The following is a 24816-nucleotide window of genomic DNA, read 5'->3' as shown; positions in this document are numbered from 1 at the left end:
TTAGTAGCAAACTGTCATCCGACCTCAGGGAAAACCGTTTAGGTTGTTGCGTTGTTTACCAGTAAGTTAGGCATGTTTCTGTTTGTTTGGCAACATCTCAGTCCACTTACCACCACTACTGTTATTGACATGGCACTATCAAAAACAAGCAGCTTATGCATTAAATAGCAAACTGACAGTGTGATCATGCAATGCACTTGAGGCAGTGGGCACTGATTCATAATGGAAAGTTTTAAACTGATATTTTTCTTTATCAAGATACTGATGCTTTAGTAAGTTCTGAAGCAAACTAACAAAATCTCTGGATTTAGTTTCTGTACATCAAATTAACTGATCAGCTGTGGGCCGGTTCAATTTCACACCAGATTTACACTCAGTATATCTCCACTGACTTCATTAGTGTTACTCCAGACTCACATTAGATTGAGAAGAATCACAATCAGCTCCAAAATACAACAATGTATAATTATACAAGGAATAATTTATATTTTATTTTATAATTTATTTTTACATTTTATATATTTAAAGTGGTATATATCATTTTTTAAATACTAACTTGAAGTTTTGCCTAGAGTAAATCAGATGTTTCCTGACAACTACAACTAAACTGGACAGTCTCAAATTTAATTTTTGGCAACCTATGATCAGTACTAGCTATAAACTATATGAAGTGTATTTAAGGATTTATTACGTAAATTACAATCAGATGCAACCTTTACATTAGGACACCATCACACAGGCTCACCTGTAATCCTTTAGCTGCATAACATGCAAAGACCCCTCATTCTTCTTCTTCTGATAAAGGTCTTGCTCATCTCCATTTATAAGTACTTCATCCGCCTCCATTTTTGACATATCTTGCATTGAAGATTCTGTAGAAGTCAAACCACATGCAAACTCAGAAAAGACGGTTACTCACCTTTGTAACTGTTGTTCTTCGAGATGTGTTGCTCATATCCATTCCAGTTAGGTGTGTGCGCGCCGCGTGCACGTTCGTCGGAAGATTTTTACCCTAGCAACACTCGGTGGGTCGGCAGGGCGCCCCCTGGAGTGGCGCCGCTATGGTGCCGGATATATACCCCTGTTAAACGCCGTGCAAATGGGGCACTTATCTGCGATCCCCCGAGGCACGTAGAACAGGAGTCGTTGTGGATTTCCTGTCAGGAACGGCCGGAGGCCGGCAGGCACGGACTAAAAACCGGTGAGTCCGGGCACGGGCTCAGGCACCGGTTGCAGGGAAGTGGCTACTCCCGAACTCCGCTAAGTATAATATAAACTACTATTAAGAAAAACGTATAAGGATTATAACTGTAATTACACAAGAACTACGAGTAGCTAGGGAGCGGAGGTCAGTCTAAAGTCTGCGCTCCCCTTGTTCCACGACGACACGGGCGGTAGAAGGAACTGAAGGGCTGGCTGGGGTCGACAGGGGTATATATCCGGCACCATAGCGGCGCCACTCCAGGGGGCGCCCTGCCGACCCACCGAGTGTTGCTAGGGTAAAAATCTTCCGACGAACGTGCACGCGGCGCGCACACACCTAACTGGAATGGATATGAGCAAGCACTCGAAGAAGAACTATATTTTCTCTGCACCTTGATTTCTTGAGACTGATCAACACCATTTATCTTTTCTGAAAGAAAGAGAGCTGCAATATATTATAGTTCCTATTCCAAATTAACAACACACAAATAAATGCCTAACTGGTCTCTCTCCTACCTGGAATGTTCTGAACATACAGGCTCATAAAACCAACATCTCTAATGGGAAATTGGCTATAATGATATGGAATAATACATGTATTTTTAAAGTGCCAAAACAAATCTAAAACATTTTTATTGCATAGTCATTTTCAAATCATACATTTTTAGTTAACAATTTTGCCTGTCTTCCACACAATGGAATAAATAATCTATTCTCATTTTTATGCACAATGCTTCCATGGCAATTGTGGAAGTGGTGTACTCAAATCATCATACAATCAGCATGAAAATTACAGTAAATATTGCCAACTGCTGAAAATGGAGTAGGGCCTTTCAGAGGATGAGTGAGGAAATAAAATCCTTCGTTTATTAGGGAGTTCAGATCCCATTAAGACAATGACTACCCTGCTTTAGAGTATAAGCGATTTTAACCACTTTGGACCTCATTTACCAAACGCTGTTTACCTCGTTGATATGTTTTTTCAAGCCTCAACTCTTCCTCCTCTTCAGCATCCTCTTCCTCTTCAGCCTCATTAGCAGACTTCTCTTCATTCTGTAACAGAAATCTGTATTACTGCTAACTTAAACTGTTGTAAGTAACAACACCACCATCCAATATTTATTGTGAACCGCCCACATATTATCACACAGGTCATGATTCAATACATTTTAAAAGATGTACATCCAGCTTACATGCTGCAGAGACCCTCAGGGGTGTCTACGAATTGCCCTGAGTATACTGAGAGTTACTATCAGTCATTGCACAGGATCCTTGTGCTATGGCTGGAAGCCATTTCATTTCAGTTGAACAGAACATAAAGATGTATGTTATTTTTCTGAAAGTGAAGCATTTAATGGAAAGTTTCTGAAAGCAAAACATGAGAACTCCTTGAATCTATATGATGTCACATATAAACAAGTACCTTGACTTCATTCTGATCTGACTTCCGAGTTCTTTTCATTATTTCTTCAATTCTCTGTTAAAGCAAAAAAAAGTGAATTTGTCACAACATGGAAAAGGCTGAACTTTGATCATTTGGCTTCTTTTATCAACTTTTGTATTTAAAAGGATTTAAAAATTCCTTACTATTTACCATTTTAAATTGTCATTTTTTAGAATAGAAACCAAAATATACATTTATAAACACAATTTGATTTATTCAAATACATGCGACTGTTCTCAGTTCAGATCGTTGTTTAACTTTATTCACCAAATTGCTTTAACATTAGAGTCTCAACACACTTTAGGCTCACTTAAAGGCTTGAAAGCAAGAACTATGCACCTTTTTCCTTTCAAGTCTCTCCTGCATATTTTGCTGCATAATTCTCTCTCGCTCCTGCCGTTGTCTTTCAGCTTCTTCTTGGGCTTTTGCTTCAGCTTCCTCTCTCTAAAATTAAGGCAGAGAATATGGGATCCAATACATAAATCAATTTTAAGGTGTCAAGAGAGCTATTTTATCAATAGTTATTTTGTAGATGAAATAAATGAGTCATACCACCACTTAAGGATCTGGTGTGCAGTACATGTAAATACATATTATCCTAATCCTGAAAATCTGAATTACAGATTTGCCACCTGATTCTGAAATTCACAGAAAAAATATTTAGTTAAATGATTATCCAAGTTTTTTAGATGGCCCCAGAGCTATCTGAATAGTTAGTTTAACCAGTACTTCAGAATGAAGGTCCATTTAAGGAAGATACTTTAGAAACCATGAGGAAAGCAGTTAAATTGCAAATATAGCAAAATTAATTAAAAACTTTTGCAGTCAGATATTTCTATTTAAGATAGTTGGCACTGAATATCTTAGTGCTCCTATTATAACGGAATCTGTTTTTCACTATGATTGCAAACTTTGATGAGGAGATAACAGGATTCTTAACATTAGCTTATTTTTATAACAATTGTTCAGAACAGTAAAGTATGACAGAGACGGAGAATGAAAAATTTATACAACAGTTACAGAGACAATATATACCATAGATACAAATAGCTGTTATAAATTCACCATACATTGAACACGGTCCATATAGCCTGAAAAATGTAATTTCTTTCATTCACTAGGAAGGATACCTTTTCCAGGTTATATAGACATTAATTATCCATGAAAGGCTATATTTAGGGGTTGTTAGTATTTTCATTCATAGTTTTTGGGGGCCATGGATCAGCATTCATGTCACACTGCACACTAGCACCTGGCCCAGGAAAGCTAATGATCCAACCACTGGACCAAATTCGGTGATGAATCCTGGTCACGAGCCACCTGAGGCACATTGCACATACAGCAGATTTTAAAATACTTCTTAGTGTATCAGTCTTTTAGCTATTACCATTACCTTTTATAGAGAAGTTACCTCGCACAAGGTGCCCCAGACTCCTCTCTGATCTTTTAAAACAGGAAGCTCTGTAAGTGACCCCAAGAAGATTATGAAGAAGCTCTATTATACTTTGGTTTTTACAAAGTTCCTTGCATCTTACCTACTAAGCAGCTTTCAGCCACCAGTGCGCTGAACATGACTAAATGGTTATGAAATATTTGCTTCTTTCCCAGACTCAAAAGCCACACAATTTAGGAAGATTTCAATAGTTTTATCTATGGTATCCTATGTCCCTTTATGACCGGGCATTTTCCAACGTGAACTGATTCAGAATCTAAAAAGAATTAGTTAACAAACAAACAGAGTCATGTTCTACATCTAGCAAGTAAACCTGTTAAACCTACTAGTTTTTCCTGCTCCTCCTGTTCTTTGCGAACTCTCTCTTCAGCTTGTCTTTGCTGTTCTTCATCATCAAGCCTTTTTTCCTCCTCCAGTCTGCGGAGTTCCTCCTCTCTTTGTGCTTTATCTGCAATCATTTTCTTTACCATTTCTTCTTCTCTGCTCCTAGTATTTCCAAGAAATGGATTACACACTGGATATTATTTATTTGATGTGTGAGAGTTTAAAGCTTGTGAAAGAGGCCAAAGGGTAGGTCTACACTGCAGCTGGGAGCATGCTGTACATAGCAGCGTGGACATTGCCACAGGGCTAGTAACACAGGCTTGGACCCAGGGGATCAGGCGGACTTGCTCTTGGGCAGCTAGCAGAGCCACAACATCCACACTGCTATTTTTAGCACACTACTTTGAGTGGAGCTAGAGCAGGTCTGTCTACCTGAGTTGGGAGGCACACTCCCAGCTGCAGTGTACACATATCCAAACTCACAGTCAGCTATAGAAGATTCCACTTATTGCCAACAACCAAGGGGTTGCCAGCAAAAAAGTTGCCATTAATTGGCAGTTACCATTAAGCTGAAGGCAGGTTTGTGGGGCTGCAGCTAGGAAAGGAAATACTGGGACGTGTCTTGCCAACTTGGTTGTGAGCAGAGCAGCAGCCAGGAAGAGGTTACAGTCCAAAAGCCAGGGCTTACATGGGGAAGGGAAGCTGTGGGCAGAGCAGCAGCAGGAAGAGGTACATGCAGCTCCATGTCCCGTCCCCCCCAAACGCTCCTGCTCCCCATGGAAAGCCCTGGCATCCAGGCTGCAGCCACCCACATTGGCCTGCCACAGCCCCTCTCCCAGCAAACAGAACTGGGACTCCAGCAGAGGTTACCCCATTGGGTGGAGATGCTGAGGTTCCTGCCTCTTATCTCCTGTGTGGTTGTGACGTTATTGATATAAACTGGAACCATATAGAACATGGGTTGCAACCAAGGTCCTGTAGTAGCACCAAATCCTATGTAAAGGGAGTCATATAAGGTGTCTAAGACCAGGTTACAGGTTACTGGTTATGATTATGCTGTCTGTATGTCTGTATCATTTTTGTAGTTGAAGTTATGAATATTGGCTGTATGCTGTCTGTATTTCAAATTGTGCTGTGGTTACTGGGAAAGAATTCAGACAAGTTGGTGTCAGCTCAGCTTAGCCTGCTTGATGCCCATTAGGACCATTAGCTACACAACTGACCCTATTGAGAGGAGGCAAATACGCTTGTGGACTCACGGGTGTGTAGAAACTGGCCCATGTGACTGCAGACTCCATTTTGCTGTACTTTCCACAGTAGGAACAAGGAGTGTTCCTACACCTGGAAAAGCGATATAAGGCGGCGGCCTCATCTACCCATTTGGTCTTCAATTCCTGCTTCTTACCCTCTGGAGGAACTTTGCTACAAACTGAGCTCTGCACAAAGGACTGAATGACCTATCCCAGCTTGTGGATGTTCTCCAGAGACTTGATTTAACCTGCAGTTTACTCCATCACTGCTACATAGCCTAACTAAGAACTTTGGGCCATTACTGTATGTGATTGATTCCATTTAACCAATTCTAGCTCTCATCTCTATCTTTTGTTCCTTTTATGAATAAACCTTTAGATTTTAAATTCTAAAGGATGGCAACAGCATGATTTGTGGGTAAGATCTGATGTGTATATTGACCTGGGTCTGAGGCTTGGTCCTTTGGGATTGGGAGAGAACTTTTTCTTTTACTGGGCTGTTGGCTTTCATAACCATTCATCCCCAGGACATGTGGCACTGGGGGTGATACTGGAAGACCTGGAGTGTCTAAGGAAATTGCTTGTGTGACTTGTGGTTAGCCAGTGGGGTAAAACCGAAGTCATTTTTGTCTGGCTGGTTTGGTTTGCCTTAGAGGTGAAAAAACCCCAGCCTTGGGCTGTGACTGCCCTGTTTGAGCAATTGGTCCTGATTTGGCACTCTCAGTTGGGTCCCACCAGAACCACATCGTCACAGTGGTCCAGGGTTGCACATAGGTTTATGGGACTGTAGCCAAGGAAGGAAGTGCTGGGATGGGGTGAGGTCCAGCTGCAGGGAAGTCATGTCCCAGTGCTTCCTTGCTGGCAGCCAGGGTCTTTCTTCCAAAAAAAGTTTTCAATAAGTGGCATGCTGCTGCCAATATCTGAATCTCCTTAACATTAAAGTCAACAGGACAGGATTGGTTCCTGGCAAAATGTTGCTATTAAGTGGCATCCACCATGTCTAGCCATAGAAGAGATAAACATTAAGCAGCAAACTGTAAAAGTTTACAAACAGTGCCATCTCACCAGTGTCTCTCTCAACTGTGAGCTGGAGAAACAGAAAGGTAATTCATCCTTCCTGGACAATTAATTCTTTGGTAACTAGTGATAACAGATAATAGTCCTGCCTCAGTCCAGAGAGTTGGACTACATGACCTATTGAGATCGCTTCCAGTCCTACATTTCTATGACACTGCCAAGAAGGGTGCCAGCTGTTCTGGTGATGTGGACACTTGTCCACTGAGAACTGGACTAATAAGAGAAATGCATTGCATGCAGGCTACCTGCCAACCATCATGTGGCATCTCAGTCGTCATCAACCCGGGTTGAATTTAAACTGGGAACCTAGAAGGAAACATGTCTCCCAAGCTTGCCAAAGAAGAGTTTAAGAGGAATACAGCAGAACCTAAGAGTTACAAACTGACCGGTCAACCACACACCTCATTTGGAACTGGAAGAACACAATCAAGTAGCAGACACAAAAAAACCACAAATACTGTACAGCACAGTACTGTGTTAAAGGTAAACTTCAAAAAAATAAAGGGAAGTTTAAAAAGATTTGACAAAGTTAGGGAAACCGTTTGTGTGCTTGTTTAATTTAAAATAAGATTGTTAAAAGCAGCATTTTTCTTCTGCATAGTAAAGTTTCAGAGCTGTATTAAATCATCGTTCAGCAGTAAACTTTTGAAAGAACCACCATAAATTAAATGTAACTGGAGTAAGAAGCATCTCTTATATTTTTAGTAGTAGAATCAGTGGAGACTTGAAAGAAAGAGAAGCAGTCTGCCCAGAAAGTGACATCCCATTTCCACAGACTTCTGACATTCACAAGGATACGTATTTCCAGCAAACTCTGCCATATGTACCTGGTTCTCTGCAGATTCTCGCATGTGTAGCTAAAATACATGCCAGCCAGGTTTACATGCCAATCAAATTTGCATCACAGAAAATATTGTTTTCCGGTATTTACAAGTTACCTTTCCTCCTCTTCTCTCTGAATTCTTTCCTGGTCTTCACGCTCTCTTTGCTCCCGTGCAAGACGTCGTTTCTCTGCTAAGATTTTAGCAGCTTCTTCGGCTCTTGTGGTTCCCGGAATATTTTTGCTACTAGATTCTGTAATTTGAAAGAAGGTGGTTATATAGTACGATCCACTTCAAAACACGCCTTCACCACTGTGATATAAGAGATGAGTAACACTGCTTTGTCCGACTGCCCAACCATCATTAACATAAGTACTCAACCAATCAATCAAAGCACTCTGTATTCAACACAGAGAAACTGGAAGAAAATCCTAAACAGTTGAAAGAAAGCAACAATAGGAGCCCAGTACCTTATTTACACTGCAGACATACTACACTAACTCATTCCACCAATACACCTTTGGCTGTTTTCAGATAATGTAACTACTGAAAGTGCATTGTGGTATTCCAATAATTTGAAGACCACTCCGTTTAAATGCAAACAAGAACAAACTTTATTCCAGGGGTCTGACTGGCATCCCCTCTAGGTTTCTCTTCCTCATGACCCCCACCGCGGCGTCTTCTCTTCCACCTCCTGGTTCCACTTCCTGGTCTCTTAAAGGAACCACATCTCATAAGCAACCATTTCCAAATACTACATGCATCTCTGCTACAAATAATGCTGTAATAATCATAATGAAAAGAATATTTCCAAAAACTAACATAATTATGTAACCTTCAAAGACTATTCTATTAGTGCTTTTAAAAAAATATGGAGAAATATTATTGTACGAGCAATAAGCTTGTTAGCCTTCCTTATAATGAACAGGACAAACATATTCTGGACCAAAAGAGGAAGTATCAGTTTTAAAAATCCATTTTCCAAAATTAGCAGTATTTTTAGAATATTAACAACTATGCCTTTGTTTTATCAGACAAAATCAACTTAAGGACAACACACTAAGATCTTAAATCATGTCCACATCGTGACATTGCTATATTCTAATTTTACATGGAGATCAAAACATCTCTAATCACACTTATCCACACATATCCACAGTTATAATATATTACAAGGCCTACGGGCACAGCGAAACTCTCTTTTACACACACACTCCCCCTCCCGGTGTTTGAGTACAAGAAACATGTTCATAAAAATATTCTGAAAAGCTACTTGACTAATTTATACTGTAAACAACCCTCTTGTTTTTAGGAAGTATCTCCATCTTCTTGAAGTTTAACTAGTTTTAATGTAACTGAAGTCTGATCTTGAGAACATTTAGGGCCGGATTTTCAGTGGCTGTAAATCAGCACAGTTCCACTGAAGGCAATATTCCTATGCCAATTAATACTAGCCGAGATTCTTCCCTTAATTTATTTTTAACATCCTTACATAGGGGCAGATAACTGCAAGTGTAACACTGATAAATCCTTCAAGTCCAAATGATTAATAATTGGAAAATTCTTCAAATGTTACAAAAATTAGACTTATTTCAATAAGCATCAAAATCAATGTACTGACAAAAGTATTTCGTTTCTAGTCTGAAAAAAACACATTACTTCAATATAATGGGCCAATTTGTGTGAAATTCAGCCACTTTCTATAAGTTTAAGACAGTACAGTGGGAAAGATTTTCCATGAGCTGGGTATGGAGTATGAATGTGAAGTCATTGTCCACAAACTGTAGCATGAAAGCATCAACAGCACTTATACAGCTGTAGAGTCAATATGAAGTTTGTGCACAAAAATTGTGCTTGCAAAACTGAGGGAGTGTAAGAGCGTACACAGGATTCCAATTTCCTAGCTGGCATTGCGGGAGAGTTTTTTTCTATGTATTTAAGATTTATACAATCTCCAGAGCCTCTCCAGGGCTTTTACCACCTTTGGTTTAAGAAATGCAATCATACTGTATAAGCAAGAATAAAACTATATCATTGCCAAACCTAGAAACAAGGCAGTCCAAAGAATACCGAAATACCCAACCTCCCCAAGGAACACCAAACCACACAGACCATCCCTCTGCACATACCTACCTCCCAAATTGCACAGGAGAGCAGTCAGGACAGGTGCAAAGACTGGTTCTGGTACCAATCATCTACCTTCTCAAATAAAAGCTTTGTATGCATAGCAGGAAGATTGACTCCATTAAAAACAATACTATGGGAAAGTATTTACCTTCAAATATTCTTAAGCTATTTGTTGTATGAAAAATTGGGAAAGAAAAAACTTAAGTTGATAATACACAGAGCGCAGCATGTATGTGCAAAGAGTCAGCTTTCTAAACCTCACCGAGAAGCTATTACGTGCATCAGGCACTGACATTTTTGAAATGGACCTGGAGATGCAAACCTACAGAGGTAGGGGGTTGTTCACTTCTGGTCATGAAGTCTGGCTGCTGTGGCCTAACGTATAGGACACTGGACTGGGAGTCAAGACACCTGGGTGCTAATCGCAGCTCTATCGCTAGTATGCTGTCTGACATCAGGCAAGTCATTTCAACTCTGTGCCTGTTCCTTTGCCACCCTTGATCTGCCTCATCTGTAGGCATCATAAGCTGTCTGAGGAAGGTACTGTTTCTTACTATAAGTCTGTACAGCACCTAGCACAATGGGCCCTGATCTAGGCACTACTATAATATAAACAATAGCAGCAGCTGCTAAGACAACGGGATTCTTACACTTGCTCTGTTTATACACAAAGCCAAGTCAATAGAACAGCGATGCCATCAATAATCAATCCTTAAACTTGGGCAAACATCACAAACCTGAGCCTGACCATATATTCCCATGAAGAATGCAGGCCCTCAGTGTAAAATCTCTACCTGAGGCAATACCATTTTAGGATTACAAGCTACACGCCTCCACATAAAATACTGTCTGAGTACACAGTATCAAAAAGATAAAGGAGACCAGTCACAGTAGTGTTCGGAATAGCAGATTATTGTGATAAATCAGGATGGGGAAGGAAATAGGAAGAAGATGGGAAGCCCGCAGGGTGGGAGAGATGAAAGATGTGTATTTTCCCTCTTGAAGGTGGATCATAGTTTTCTGTAAGGATTTCAACACAGACTAACTCTGTGCACTCAAGATTAGGAGCACACATTTCTGGGCATACAGTAGTGAGTGTACAAACTTTGGAATACCCAAAGTCTCAGATCTGCATGTACCAACATCATCTGGTGCACAAGTAAAGTATGCAGACACGTGGGTACCTGAATTGTATGTGGTCAGTTTTGGGGCAAAATTTAAGTCTTCCATGATCTTTGTCTTGCTCAATTCCTCCGTCTGCAATACTTGGAGTTTCTTGAGTCTGTAGAGCAAAAGAGGTCATCTTCCAACTCAGGAAAGTGCTTCTTCAGAGGGCCTGTATAATCCTCCTCTGTCTTCGCATCAGTGGGGATGGAAGATGATGCACTTCTTATATTCCTATGTCACATATTCCATCTACCCAGAGCCAGAGTTTTAGACAGATTTAATTGTTACAGAATGGGCCCCCCCAACATGAACACATGCATTAGCAATGTTCTCCCATTGTAGCTTTGTGTGCTGTTTTCCTACAGTGATATTCCTGACCATCGTCTCATTCCTTTGCTGTACTTTTAAAAACAAGCTGTTCAGGATTTAAAATTAATCCAACAGGACTGCTGTTCAGTTGTTGGTGTTTGGTGTCACTCGCTGTCAGCTTGTGGATTGTAAGAAGCATTCCTTGAAAGGAAGCAGAAATTGTGACACTTCCACCCCATTATGTGTGTAGGATTCCTTCAATCAACTCCTTCTCTGAGGATTCACTGTCAGCACTACTTGACCTGTGTGGGTTAAGGGGTGGAAAGAGTGTGTTAAGTGGGCCCATGGAACTGTTGTCTTGTGAAGAGTTGGTGGTGGTTTACCCTCCTCCCTAGGTCTAATGAAGTTAGTTTCCTGTATGATGGATTGAAGAATGTTCCACATTACAGTGATCTAAGGAGGAGCCTGCAATCTCCTCACTGGAATCTGTTTTTTTTTTTTACCTAGCCACTAAGATAATGTGTACCTGTGTTAAAACAGTGTGATGTGTGGCGTTAGACCAGGGGTTGGCAACCTTTCAGAAGTGCTGTGCCGAGTCTTCATTTATTCACTGTAATTTAAGGTTTCATGTGCCGGTAATACAGTTTAACGTTTTTAGAAGGTCTCTTTCTATAAGTCTATAATATAAAACTAAACTATTGTTGTATGCAAAGTAAATAAGGTTTTTAAAATGTTTAAGAAGCTTCATTTAAATTAAAATGCAGAGCCCCCCGGACTGGTGGCCAGGACCCAGGCAGTGTAAGTGCCACTGAAAATCAGCTCGCGTGCTGCCTTTGGCACGCATGCCATAGGTTGCCTACCCCTGCATTAGACAGAAGGTTATCACCCATACCTCAATGTGGGCTATTTGTTTTATCCTTATGCCCTCCGACTCCTCAACAACCCAGACATATAATTATTACATTCAAATTTATTACCCATCATAGCACACAAGGTGACAACTCATGAATGAGCATTTCTTATGTTTTTAAGTTGAAACAAGCCTTTTAACTCAGGAAGAGAAGCTGTGTACGACTGCTCCAAGTCACTGAAAAATAAGATGTGTTTAATTGCATAATAGCATATTTTAACTACCTACCAATGTAGACACAAAAGGAAACAAGCAAGACAAGGAGTGTTGATAGGCAATCAAGTCCACCATAGGTGGAAAAGTGACATGAAGATCCAAGTGTGACGAATTGGGAGATACCTACATTATTGTTATGACTATTATGTGTTTCCCTGTTCAGTTTTGGATGGCTGTCATCTTTAACTCCAAAGCTAAAGCCCAACTAGAGCTGGGGGTTGGGTGAGGCAGGAAACAAAACAAGGACTAAGAACTAAGACAACCCCTCAGGTACACATTTTCAGGCCAAGTTAAGTATTCAGTGGGGGCTTTTACTGGGAGATGCCACTGCCAGATGCCAGCAAAGCTAACAGGACTTGTTTTGCCAAGGCGATCATAAAGATCAAAAAAGTTTAAAAAGGTTCCCCTGGCAGAAAGGGAGAGAGAAAATGATCAGCAGGCCATGGGGCTGACACAGACTGGGAGAGAGATAGGAGCTGTGGGGTAGGCAGTCTCACCTTAAGCAGGGTCTAAGCATCTGAGCCAGGAGCAACCTGCTGAAGTAGTCACAACTGGTAACTCGGGGGCTTTAACCCAGGTCCTAGTCTAAAAGTGGGTGAACTACAGAACTCTACCCCAGCAGAGATAAAGGCTTGAGGTTTGACATCTGTGAGAGGTGCACTCAGTGAGACCCCCAAGAAGGGACAATAGTGCAGCTAGTACAGACACCATGACACCAAGTACACTTAAAGCTACCTTGAAATTAAGGTTGAGCCCAAGACTTGATAGCAACTCAGGAGCCACGGGACTACTCGGTGGTAAAAGCCAGTGTCTTTGGGCGGAAGCCTCAGGAGCTGGTTGGGGTATGTTATTGTGCCAAAGCAGTGAGGTAGCCTGGCTAGATGGCCACTCACTGCCCTCAGTTCTTGCCCTCTGATTTCAACTCCACAGCATATGATTTCGAAAATGTGAAGCAACTTTTCCAGAACAGAGGGATCTGCCTCCATGTTCACAGGTAGGGCATGTACAGAGACTGTCTGGCCAGGAGTGGACACCCCATACTCACAAGGAAGAGAAACCAACACCTCTGTGCTGATCAACTTCCATACTCTCTCTCTGCCTTATAAACTCCACAAAGAGTTAGGTAGAGAACTACTCCCAGTCTCCTACTGTCAATGACTGCAAAGAAAGTGATAATCTAGTTAGCAGCAGAGCAAGATGGAAGGAGATGAGCTGGGTAAATACAGTTCTAGAAGTTAGCATGGGAAGAGAGAGAAGAGGCACCCAAGTAATGAGCAGAAGTGGCAACATGAGATTCAGAGATGAGTTACAAACACAGTTTAGAAGAGGCAGCAGAGAAGGCGGGTCAAAGTCCTGGCAATGAGAAGGTAAAGCTTCAGAAGATGAGAGGCTCACAGGTAGATGAGGATGTAGCAGGTGAGTTTGTGAAGGACAAGGATGATTCTGTAAAGGAAAACATGCATGACTGAAGCCAAAGAGTAACTGGCAGATACCTGTGAATATGACAGACAGCAGGGATCAAATATCAGAGACGTGGATTACTGATCTATTTCTCATGCTCTAGACAGGTCTAAGATACACATTTATTACAATCAGGAGCAAGGGACACTGTTGAAAGATTGGTATACAACTCCATGACACGACGACAACGACATCTAGCTATCTTTCCACAAGAACGTGTGTGCGCAAAGCACAGTACAACATATGGGATCCCAAATAAATTCTTGCCATATTTCACACCCAGTTTACAGTGTTAACACAGGGAAATTTTCAGACATTCCGTCAAACTTACACGCATTCAGGAACACACATAAGTATCTTTACATGCAGTGACATGCATCAGGCATATGATCCCACTTACCCATGGTATCTGAAGGATTTTCACCCTCAGTATCGCCACCAGTTGCCTGTTCAAACTCCTTTTTCTGTTAAGTTTCCCCTATGACCTTCTCCACAGAGAAGTGCATGTGATACCTCATCAGAAGTCTTTCCCAGATTCTTTTCTGGAGATTGTAGAGAGTGTTCTTCCTGGTTGGAGGGGTACAGGATGTGCTCATTTGGCACAATGAATGGGGGAGAAGTATGCCTGCTTTATTCTCCTCTGTGTGGCAGTGTGGCTCATTGTCTCCTGATGCTGTGGCGATTGCACATACATTGGAATCAAAATTTAGGCAGGTCTCTAACCATTTGGGAGCTAGGTCTCATGTATGCTACGATGAATGAGCAGTTGATTTTTCCTCCAGGCTAAAGCATATGCACGCAATTTTTAAAGTGATAGCTGGCTCAATTTCACAGGTATCTGGTTTACAGAACAAGGTTTCAAAGTGTGCGCTTTAATTTGTATGCATTGCCTGCTCTTTGAAATCACTTTGCATGTGTGTCTTGGATTTGAGAATCTAATCCAGTATTTCTAATATACAAAGCGGAACAGGATTTAGTTTAGAAGTTACACTGTAAACAAGATTAAAAGTCAATACCTTTAGCTTTCTAGTCAAATGAACTGACTACTATATATGGTATAACCCAGCAATTTATAAACCTACTGTATAATTAACAATTTGCAAATAACATCTTTTAACCTGAAGCATCCCAAAATCCCCTACAAATTGTTTTACAAACTACAGTATATAGGGATTGTTTCACTCATCCCAGAAATGCTGTCAATTCTTGGGTAGAATAACCACTATTCAGTTGTATTCAGTGAAACTACAAGAACTGAATATTAATACTTTTCACTTCTATAGTGCCTTCCCTCCAAGAAGTTCTAAATATTTTACAAATACTCACGAATCTCTATTTTACACATGTAAAAAAGTCAAGGCACAGAGACGTTCCAGATAGAAAGGCATGAAGCAAGATCACACAAGAATTTGGCAGAAAGATCAGAAATAGAACCAGATATTCTGACTCCAAGTGCTCTTATTCAACCATAGAGATACCCCTTACTCACTCTTAAGAATACTGTAAGAAACCAGAGATGCTGGAGAAATTTAGGAAAGAGATGGAACTTGGCTAGGACTTTTTCAGGAATTGCCAAGTCATCGTTAGTGTCTACAAGCAGTCAGGAACACAATTTGTGTCCATTCCAAAAGATGTAAGTTTCTTCTAGATTGCTGTAAAATTTTTTGCATACTTACAAAGATCTCTCTAACGCTATTTATAGGTGATTACCATCATTAAACTTCGAACTGTAGTGGACCATCATCAAGATAAATGGAATAGACAAGTGGATCACTTAAAGGCTCCTACCTTCTTTGGTCTTTGCAGCAATTGCGACAGTTTCCCTCTCAGAGGTTGGAGAAGGGCCATGTTCTTGTCCTGTTTCTTCTTTGCAATTGTCCTTTGGTTTGCACTCCATTTCAGGTTTCTTTCTGGTAATATTCATAACACTTGGTGTGAGAGGCAGGCGTTGAATAGGTGCTGGTTTGGAGACTGTAGTAGGGGATGATGGCCTTTGTTTCAGTAGACTAGGTGAAGGTGGACGGGCCTTTTGATTTTGTCTGCAGAGAAAGGAACACTTATTAAGGCTTCACTGAAAGCCTGAAGTATTTAACTGATTTTATACACATAGCAACAATATGCACCTTCTGCATTCATACTGGACAGTATCAGGACACCAAACCTGTGGCATAGGAAGTAGTGTCCATTTTGTTTTGAACATGGTTTAGGATGAACACAGATCTAAACATACCTAGCTGTAGAGGGAGATGAAGGACGTTTTGCCAAGTTAGCAGGGGATGGAGATCTTCTACGAGCTGACACAGATGGTGATGGAGGGTGCCTCCCAGCAGGACTTGGGGACTGCTTTTCTGTCACCGATTTCTGATCAGATACACAAACAGCGGTAAATGTACACCTTCTAAAATGCACAGTCTAGATCCAAGCTGATTTAGGTTTGGCTTTAAACACTCTGAAATTCTGGGGTGTTTGAAATTTTGGTTTGGAGACACTCTAAAATAAAGCTCTCTTTTTTAAGAAAAGAAGTGACTTTTTAGTATACCTGTTCTTCCATTTGGAATTATTTTTACTAACTTGCATAATTAGTAACCAAAGATTACTAAAACTTTAAAAAGAAACATGAAATTGCTCTTATCATTATAACAGTATTTTGTGACATTATCCAATGTTTATCAACAATGCAAAATAAAGAAATTTAACTAACATTTAAGCGTTCTGATGCAATAAATAGTGCAGCTGACTAGGATTGCAAACGGTTATAACATGTCCCTAACCTGATCTGTCCAAAGAAAGAAAAAACAAGCCTTTTGTAAAAGGAACTTTTCAACAGACCTGTGTGGATTCTGGAGAGCTGGTGTCAGATGAAGATACAGTGGTCTTCAATCTGTCGATGCTCCGGCTGCGCACGGGCACTTTAGGAGTTTGGTTTGGAGAACTGATGGAACTGGCTGAAGCTGAACGAGGACAGAGGTGAGATTCTATAAAGTTGGGAATTTGACAAGACAAAACAGAGAACCAAGTGCACAGCATCAGAACAGGAAAAAAGGACAGAGAGAGAAAGAGAGAAAGAAAGATTGTGTGTGTTAGAACCCATACAGAGAAAACACCACTGGAAGTGCACATTGCAACAGGTCATGGACACAAGACACCATCACCACAAGATTAGGAGTTCAGAAGCCACAGCACCAAGAATGAAACCATTCCGAAAGCAGCAGTCAAGTGTAGATAAAAAAAAATAAAGTGCTTTTCCAAACAATGTCTACATTAAACTTTCAATACCTAAACATAGTTTCCAATTTAGTCAAACTGTAGCTTGTCATGATTATTTCTAGACTAACAGAACTCTGATGGCCAAACTCTTGCACAGGGCAAAGAAGCGTATCTCACAAATGCTTCACAATGTGTAGATAATGCCGTGCTAGTTATAAAATGTTTTGTTTCGTCCAACCCACATGGAATGATTTTTCATAAAAAATCGTGTGACAAATTGCAGTTACTATATCAAGTATTTTAACCTTGTTTTATGCACTTCCTTATTATATCAGCTGCCATATGACAGCATTGATTATTTTTACCTTTTTCCCCAAACCACACACTTTATCCATATTAACAAAACAAGATTAAAGTATGTGAAGAAACTAGAAGTGTAAAGGGTTAACAGTCAATTACAATTACTTTACCATCTCCAAAACTCAGCCTCTTCACATATATTAAGATGTGATGAGAAAATATGATCACTGTATGGATCCTTCATTAAACACAGTAGTTCATATATAATATACAAGAAGTGTATATAGTAATATAAATTCAGATATTTGCAAATAGATTAAAACTAGCATATCTAAGATTTTAAAATATCTAGGGATACAAAAATCTAATGACAGATGATAGCTCTTAATCACTGTACTCTTATGGATAAAACATTTTATTTGAATATCTACAGCATTCTTCTAGAGAGAACTGCACTCTTATGACCAATAATTTGAACTAGAATAGATCAAGGAGATTATTACTGAAATTAAGTGTTAATGCTATTGAAAGTACCATAAGTTTGCTGATTGTTAAAGCAAAAGTCCTGAAGCTTTGTTTGAATAACAGAGTCAGAGCCACATGCTGCCTATCAGTACAAAATAAGAGATTTCCCTCATATAAAGTGAAGTAACACGTTTCGTGGAAAAATAAAATGCACACAACTAGCTGTGCAAAAACATGAACGTAAATTATGAATCCGCAAAGGCAAGGATTAATTACAGTCAGGTCAGCAGTGTAGAAGTTTCATCACTATTAGTGAGGTTAGTTAATTAGCTTAAGTCATACTAAAAAAATAAAGATGGAGGAATGCATTTGAAAGGATAAAAGGCAAACAAAATGTTGATTGTGAGTTGAAAGATTAACAAAAAAAACATGAACGGGGGAATGAACTCCAGTTAGGTGCACATTACATTGAACGTAGTACTTTCACCGGAACTTTCTTACATTCAGTAAAAGTCACAGGTAACCTAGTCGTCTTGTTCCAGTAACTTTTTAGCTGAAAAATTTGCTCTCCCTCAGATAAGTCAGTTTGTGCCCCATGCTTACTAGTCTCTTAGGCCTCCTATGAAATGTTACTAGTTTTCCAGTTCCTCCTCCCAAGCTGTCACTTAAATTCAAATACAGATCTCAGAGACAGCTCAGTGCAAAAATAAATACCAGTATACAATTCTCTGCAGAATGAATGAACTGGTATTGTAGTTTAAAAGCCAATACTATCCTACGAAATCTCAAAAGAAACATGAAACATAAAATATGTATTGCATTTTTTTTTACCAAAGTAAATGTTAGTGAAGTATTATACATAGTGATGTGTTAACTAAATGTATGAATTGTGTTGAAAGGTAACAGTTAGCAACTGTCATATCAACTCTTGCTTTGAAAGCAACTACTATCACTTTCAGGCTTTTACTGCACTCCTGTTACCTGAGGGATCTTGTCCATCAGCCGATAAAGTAGCAGCACTTTTACTCCTAGCTAAGGAGGCCTGTGTGGGGGCGAGGAGGCGACTGATTACATTACTCTCCAGAGGACTGATCTGGGAGCGACGAGCTGAATGATGGGAACAAATCAAAAAGGATTCAACATGAAGTCATATAATGAAGAAAGCAAGCATCAAAGAGAAAAGGAGCTTTGGGAGTATTGTTGCAAATCATAACATTTTCAGAAGAAAACATTAAAGTAATGAAGAGGGAAATACATAGTAAGCAGGATTAAACATTGCAATCAGATATGATTGCATTTGTTGTCCTTGATTTATTATTAATTGTTATGTGCAGAGAACGATATGCAAACAAACATAAAACACAGATCGAGTGCTGAAATAAGTCAAAACATGGAAAGCTTTGAATTCAGCTTTGCAGAAATTAGGATGCAACAGAGGATATTACAACAGACTGGTGGCACAAACCAGAGAAAAACCTTGCAAATTATTGCCAACAACTGTTAGCTATTGTTAAGTCTTATTTGCACACACAAGCTCACATATATAGTAATCATCGTCAACTCAATATGAAAAAGGGTTCCAAGCATTCTACTGTAGTTTCTTATCAGGGCAAGAGCTGCTAAGAAGGAAAAAAATTTCAAGTATGTTAATTGAAAAGGAGATGTTTGTTAAAGAAGCTGGCATCCATTAGCTTCAAGTAGAAAATAGTTATTAGAAAGAAGTTCTTAATAAAGAGGTGTCTTGTACTTTAAGGATGGATGTAAAGAAAAGCAGAGACACAAATGAGAACAGATTTCCCCCCTCACTTGGGGGCACTAAACTCAGTCCAGCAGCAGGAACAGGGAAATTGCTTGTAAACTGAAAAACTAACAGAGCTTTTAAAGCCAAACAGAAAAAGATACAGGAAAAAAATGTTAACGTTTAAAGTGAAGTGATTTCTTTAGCTTAAATTTATCAAGATTATCTTTCTAAGCTTTAGCTCTTTGACTTGTACATATAATGGTTTTGCTCACCTACTTCTAGCATGATTAAGTATAATTCACAAAAACCCTGACAGGATTTTTTTTGTCAGAGACAAGAAATTTAAAGAATTTAATCTTTACTACTAAATAACTAGAATTCTCACTAAGTTTCCAGATGTAGAGGAACCAGAAGAAACTACTCAAGTAACGTAATCCTATCCAATTTTATTGTGCATTGCTTTTAAATAGCAAGATTAGGATTCAGTTTTATAAATAGCTAACCACCTGGTCTTTCTTCCTTTTTCACCTTCTCTAGTTCAGGAGAAGAATGAGGTTTACTACTTATTCTATTCAAAGACGTGCTCCTCTTCTTTTCTGTTCCTCCTAGAGACCAAGCGCAAAAGAATATTATATTTAACAAGAGATTTGCATAGTTGATTTCCTGAACTGCCCGCTCAGTTTCTTTAAAAAAAAAAAAAAAATGTATTTTACCAAAAATACCTATAAACCAGAATTGTTAATCATTATGCAATACTTCGGCCACACAAGTTGTACGTATTGGTTTACTTCTCACCCACCCCAAGTACAGCTTCAGAGAAAACACACTTGCATATAGAAACAGCAGAATCCTGGATACAATGTTTGATATTGCTAGTATGTGAGTAATGATACCAAAGTCCAAATGGTCACATTATACGCACAATAATCTACACTGTTCAGAGTAAAAGTATTTCTAAACAAAGTTTGGAAATTTCAGTTTAAACACAATTTAAATTTAAGAAATACTCAATTTGCTAACTCTTAGTTTAAATTAAAAAAAAAAAAAAAAGTTGCCTGCACCTTTCTGTTCCACCTGTGAACCTTTCGGGGGTGGCTGCTCAGACGGAAGAGAAACTTTGTTACTCAGTCTGTTTAATGAAGCACTTCTCTTTGTGGTACCTGTAAGTGACAGTCCAAATTACGTGATTACATTTTATATAGAATCCTAAAGTGTTCCTTTAACCACCTACCCCTCTTTTCTATATACAGTATAAGCCATAGTAGCATAACCAAATCTGATTGATTTATGAACCATACAGAACCACCTTGTGGCAAGAAATAAAAAGTGAAACCTCAATTAATTGGAGAGCACAAATTATCATTCTGAATCCTTAAATTTCTGATCGATACACCAAATTTCTGTTAACAATAAATAAATAAAGACAGACAGACACGAATCAATCAAGATTCAATAAAGAAGTATATGATAAGGCTCTAGATGAACTGAAGAAATATGTGTTTGATTGAACTGATTTAAAAAAAAGTTAATTTAAGAGTATAAAAATATCTGGCCACTATTATCAGGAATATAAAGAGTGCTTAAAACAGAAGAAGTTCTACATAAATACATATAGGTCTTAAAGGCATAAAACAAGGTTAATCTGAATTATACTATTACACAGAACAAAAACTGCTTTGAAAGCACATCCCAGTGTGCAAAATGGTTGTTATATTTTGACAGCTGGATTCTAGTGGTGGGAGGAACTTGAAATCTCATATTTCATATTTTCCCTAAGTAAGTACAGTTAAGGCAGCTAATAAAGAAAAAATGTTAAATCAGATTAAACTTTTTTTAAAAAACCCCAGCATCTCAGACGACAATACATCAGACAAGTTACAACCATCCTGTGATGGGACACAGAAGAGTTACAGCAGAACCTGAAGAGCTGTGCACATTCCATGCACCATTCACCTAAAGATTAGCTGCTCTCTGGAAGCCAGATCAAGAGTGTATAATTGCTCTGACCTGTTCGGCTGGTATAAGCAGAATCTTAGAGTCTTGATCTAAATCTCTCTTCGTTGTTAGAGAAAATAAAGGTGAGTACTGGACATTTTCCCCAAAGAGTCTGAATATTCACACTGTTTCAAGGCAATTGAACCTGTATTCCTACTCTGTGGTCCACCAAGGCACCCACTTAGTATTTCCGGCTCTCAGTCATCACCTCTCTTGGGCAGAGACCCACATCTCACTCTCCTGTAACCAGAGATTACGAGGCTATACAGCACCCTGCCTCACACTGTGATATCCCCAGGAAGTCAGACTCTCTAAAAGACCAGCATCGGTGCTTTCCTTTTCTCTCAGGGCTTGGCTACACTGGAGAGTTACAGCACTGGTGGTGGCTTTACAGCACCGTAACTTACTCCCCATCCACACTGGCAAGGCACATACAGCGCTGTATTCCCCTCAACAAGGGGAATAAAGAGAACAGCGCTGGTGCTGCAGCGCTGGAGTGCCAGTGTAAACAGTGATTAATATTACTACGCTGTAACTGACCTCTGGAATTTTCCCATAATGCTTTTAAGTAAAGGTGAAAGCAGCAGAGAATCCTGTGGCACCTTATAGACTAACAGAGGTTTTGGAGCGTGAGCTTTCGTGGGTGAATACCCACTTCGTCAGACGCAGGTAGTGGAAATTTCCAGGGGCAGGTATATAGCTAGCAAGGCAGCTAGAGATTACAGAGGTTCAGTTCAGTCAGGAGGGTGAGGCCCCTGTCCTAGCAGTAGAGGTGTGAAAACCAAGGGAGAGAAACTGGTTCTGTAATTGCAAGCCATTTCCACAGTCTTTGTTGAGTCAGAGCTGATGGTGTCAAATTTGCAAATGAACTGAAGCTCAGGCAGTTTCCTTTGCAGTCTGGTCCCTGAAGTTTTTGCTGCAGGATAGCCCACCTTAAAGTCCTGTATTAGTTGGGCTGTCCAGGGAGGGTTTGAAGTGCTCGTCCTAAGTTTTTGGTATATTGCCATCCTGATATCCTGATTTGTGTCCATTTATTCCTTTTGTTCCGTAGCTGACTGTCCAGTTTGGCCGATGTACATTATAGCAGGGGGCAATTGGCTGCATATGATGGCGTATATTACATTGGTGGACATGCAGGTGAATGATACAGTGATGGATGGCTGACTAGTCCTGTGAATGGTGTCATTGTGGGTACGATATGCGCGGCAGAGCTGGCATCCACATGACCCTCCTGAGGGTCGAAATGACAGTCTGACGGCTATACACTGAATGCCTTCCGCCGACGTGCACAGGCCAGAAATCGTCGGAAAAAAACAACACGCTTGCCTCAAACCTAAGTCGTGCAGAACGCAATGCCATCCACAGCCTCAGAAACCACTCGGCGGACATTATCATCAAAGAGGCTGAAAAGGAGGTCTGTTGTCATTCATAGCGGTCTGACTACCAGAAGGAGCCCCGGCGCTAGACAAACTCCCAGCCAAATTAGCTAGTGCCGCTTCCCGTCAGAGCCACTGACGAATACAGCTACGCAAGAAACTGGACATCTACTCATCAGAGACTGATCCTACACTAACACCAAAATCGATACCCTTAGAGGCCCTGGACCAGGGTTATTCTATCTACTAACCAAATCCCACAAACAACCGAATCCTGGACCCCCATCATCTCGGCATATGGCACTCTCACTGAAAGGGACTGTCCGGAATATGTGGACCTCTCTGCTACAAACCATATGCCACCAGCATCTCCAGATATCTCCGTGACACCCACTGATTTCTGAGGAAACTACAACGCATTGGGTACTCCACCAGAAAACACCATCTAGCCATAGGATGTAGAGGCTGTCTAACACTACAAACATCCCACACAAGACGATAGGAATAACAAGCTGTTAGGAAACAGTATCACCTGAATGAACTGCCCAGCAGAAATCACTGGCTGCTGACTCTGGTGCTTTATCACTCACACACAACTATTTCAAGTTTGAGACAATATAGATACCTCGCAGATCAGTGCACTGCTATGGACACCCGCATGGCCCACAATTAACGCCAATATTTTTATGGCTGACCTGGAACAACGCTGCCTCAGCTCCTCGTCCACGTCAACGCCCCTTCTCTAACCTACGCTACAAATTGATGACATCTTCATCATCTGGACCCATGGGAAAAGGAGAACTCTAGACAAAATTACCGAAGCAAGCGATTTCAACACTCATCCACCCACCTATCACCTCTCAGGCCTGGAGCCAGGACTAACCGGGTAGGCTCCACTTTCTAGACACACCAATGGGCGTGCAAATAAGCGATGGCTCCACTAACACCACCTATATTCGAAAAAACTACCGGACCGCTCACGTCCTACCTTCATGCTCAGCTTCATCCGGGCACATCACCGATCCATTGTCTATCAGCCAAGCAGCTGAGGACAAAACCACCCGCATCTGCTCTAACCCCTCAGCACAGAGCCCAACACCTACAAATGTCCAACCAAGCATTCTCTAAACTACGCGGAATATAACCGCCGCCACGAGGAAATTAGGAACAGATCATACAGAGCCAGGCAATGTACTTCAAAGCCTCTACTGTGGGCAAAGACAAACCCAAGAAAGGAAATACCAACAGGACCTCCACATGGCCATCAATACAGCCCCCAGCTAAACCCCTCCAACGCATCATCAGGGATGCTACAACCCATCCTGGCAACAATGATCCAACACCTGTCACAGGTCTGGGTGGCAGGCCAGTCCATCGCCCACAGACAACCTGCCAACCGAAACTATTCTCACCAGCAACTGCACCACCGCCACCAGATAAGTAAAACAGGAACCCATCCATGCAACAACCCCAACCACACTCTGCCACAATATCTACACCAAGTGGGGGGACTGACACCGTCATCAGGACCTAACCAGATCAAGCCACACCCCAAAGTTCATTCACATGCCATGTCGCACCATGTAATATACGCCATATATGCAGCAATGCCCCTGCTATGAAACAGAAATCGGCCAAACTGGGCCAGTCAACTACGGAAAGGATAAATGGAACACAAATCAGATATGCAGGAAATGGCAATATACAAAAACCTGTAGGAGAGCACTTCAACCTCCCTGGGACACACTAATAGGGCAGACCTTAAAGGTGGCCTATCCTGGCAGCAAAAAAACTTCAGGACAGACGCAAAGAAAACTGCTGGAGGCTTCATTCATTTGCAGAAATTTGACCCATCAGCTCTGGACTCAACAAAGACTGTGAATGGCTTGCAATTACAGAACCAGTTTCTCCTCCCATTGGTTTCAACACCTCGACTTGCTAGAACAGGGCCCACCCTCCCTAGACGAACT

General features: G+C 40.6%; 1 protein-coding gene across 21 annotated transcripts in view; it reads right to left on the bottom strand.

The window, feature by feature from the left end:
- Positions 1-24816, bottom strand: part of MAP7D3 (MAP7 domain containing 3) — a 69709-nt gene that overhangs the window by 5560 nt on the left and 39333 nt on the right. For 7 of the 21 annotated variants that reach the window (XM_075068880.1, XM_032773176.2, XM_075068883.1 and 4 more), the window contains 13 exons: positions 20537-20635; positions 19982-20080; positions 18716-18841; positions 16592-16737; positions 15993-16123; positions 15551-15801; positions 7690-7825; positions 4427-4586; positions 2987-3091; positions 2627-2680; positions 2169-2256; positions 1579-1633; positions 746-904 (listed from right to left, as the gene is read on the bottom strand). In XM_075068880.1, the coding sequence (XP_074924981.1) occupies positions 746-904; positions 1579-1633; positions 2169-2256; positions 2627-2680; positions 2987-3091; positions 4427-4586; positions 7690-7825; positions 15551-15801; positions 15993-16123; positions 16592-16737; positions 18716-18841; positions 19982-20080; positions 20537-20635 (1609 nt within the window). The remainder of the gene's footprint in view (positions 1-745; positions 905-1578; positions 1634-2168; positions 2257-2626; positions 2681-2986; positions 3092-4426; positions 4587-7689; positions 7826-15550; positions 15802-15992; positions 16124-16591; positions 16738-18715; positions 18842-19981; positions 20081-20536; positions 20636-24816) is intronic. The other 14 variants (XM_075068885.1, XM_075068878.1, XM_075068887.1 and 11 more) reach the window with 10 other exon arrangements.

The sequence above is a fragment of the Chelonoidis abingdonii genome, chromosome 8 (genome assembly GCF_003597395.2).
Source record: "Chelonoidis abingdonii isolate Lonesome George chromosome 8, CheloAbing_2.0, whole genome shotgun sequence".
In the NCBI taxonomy this organism is placed as follows: Eukaryota; Metazoa; Chordata; order Testudines; family Testudinidae; genus Chelonoidis; species Chelonoidis abingdonii.
This window is presented reverse-complemented; position numbering and strand designations above follow the sequence as displayed.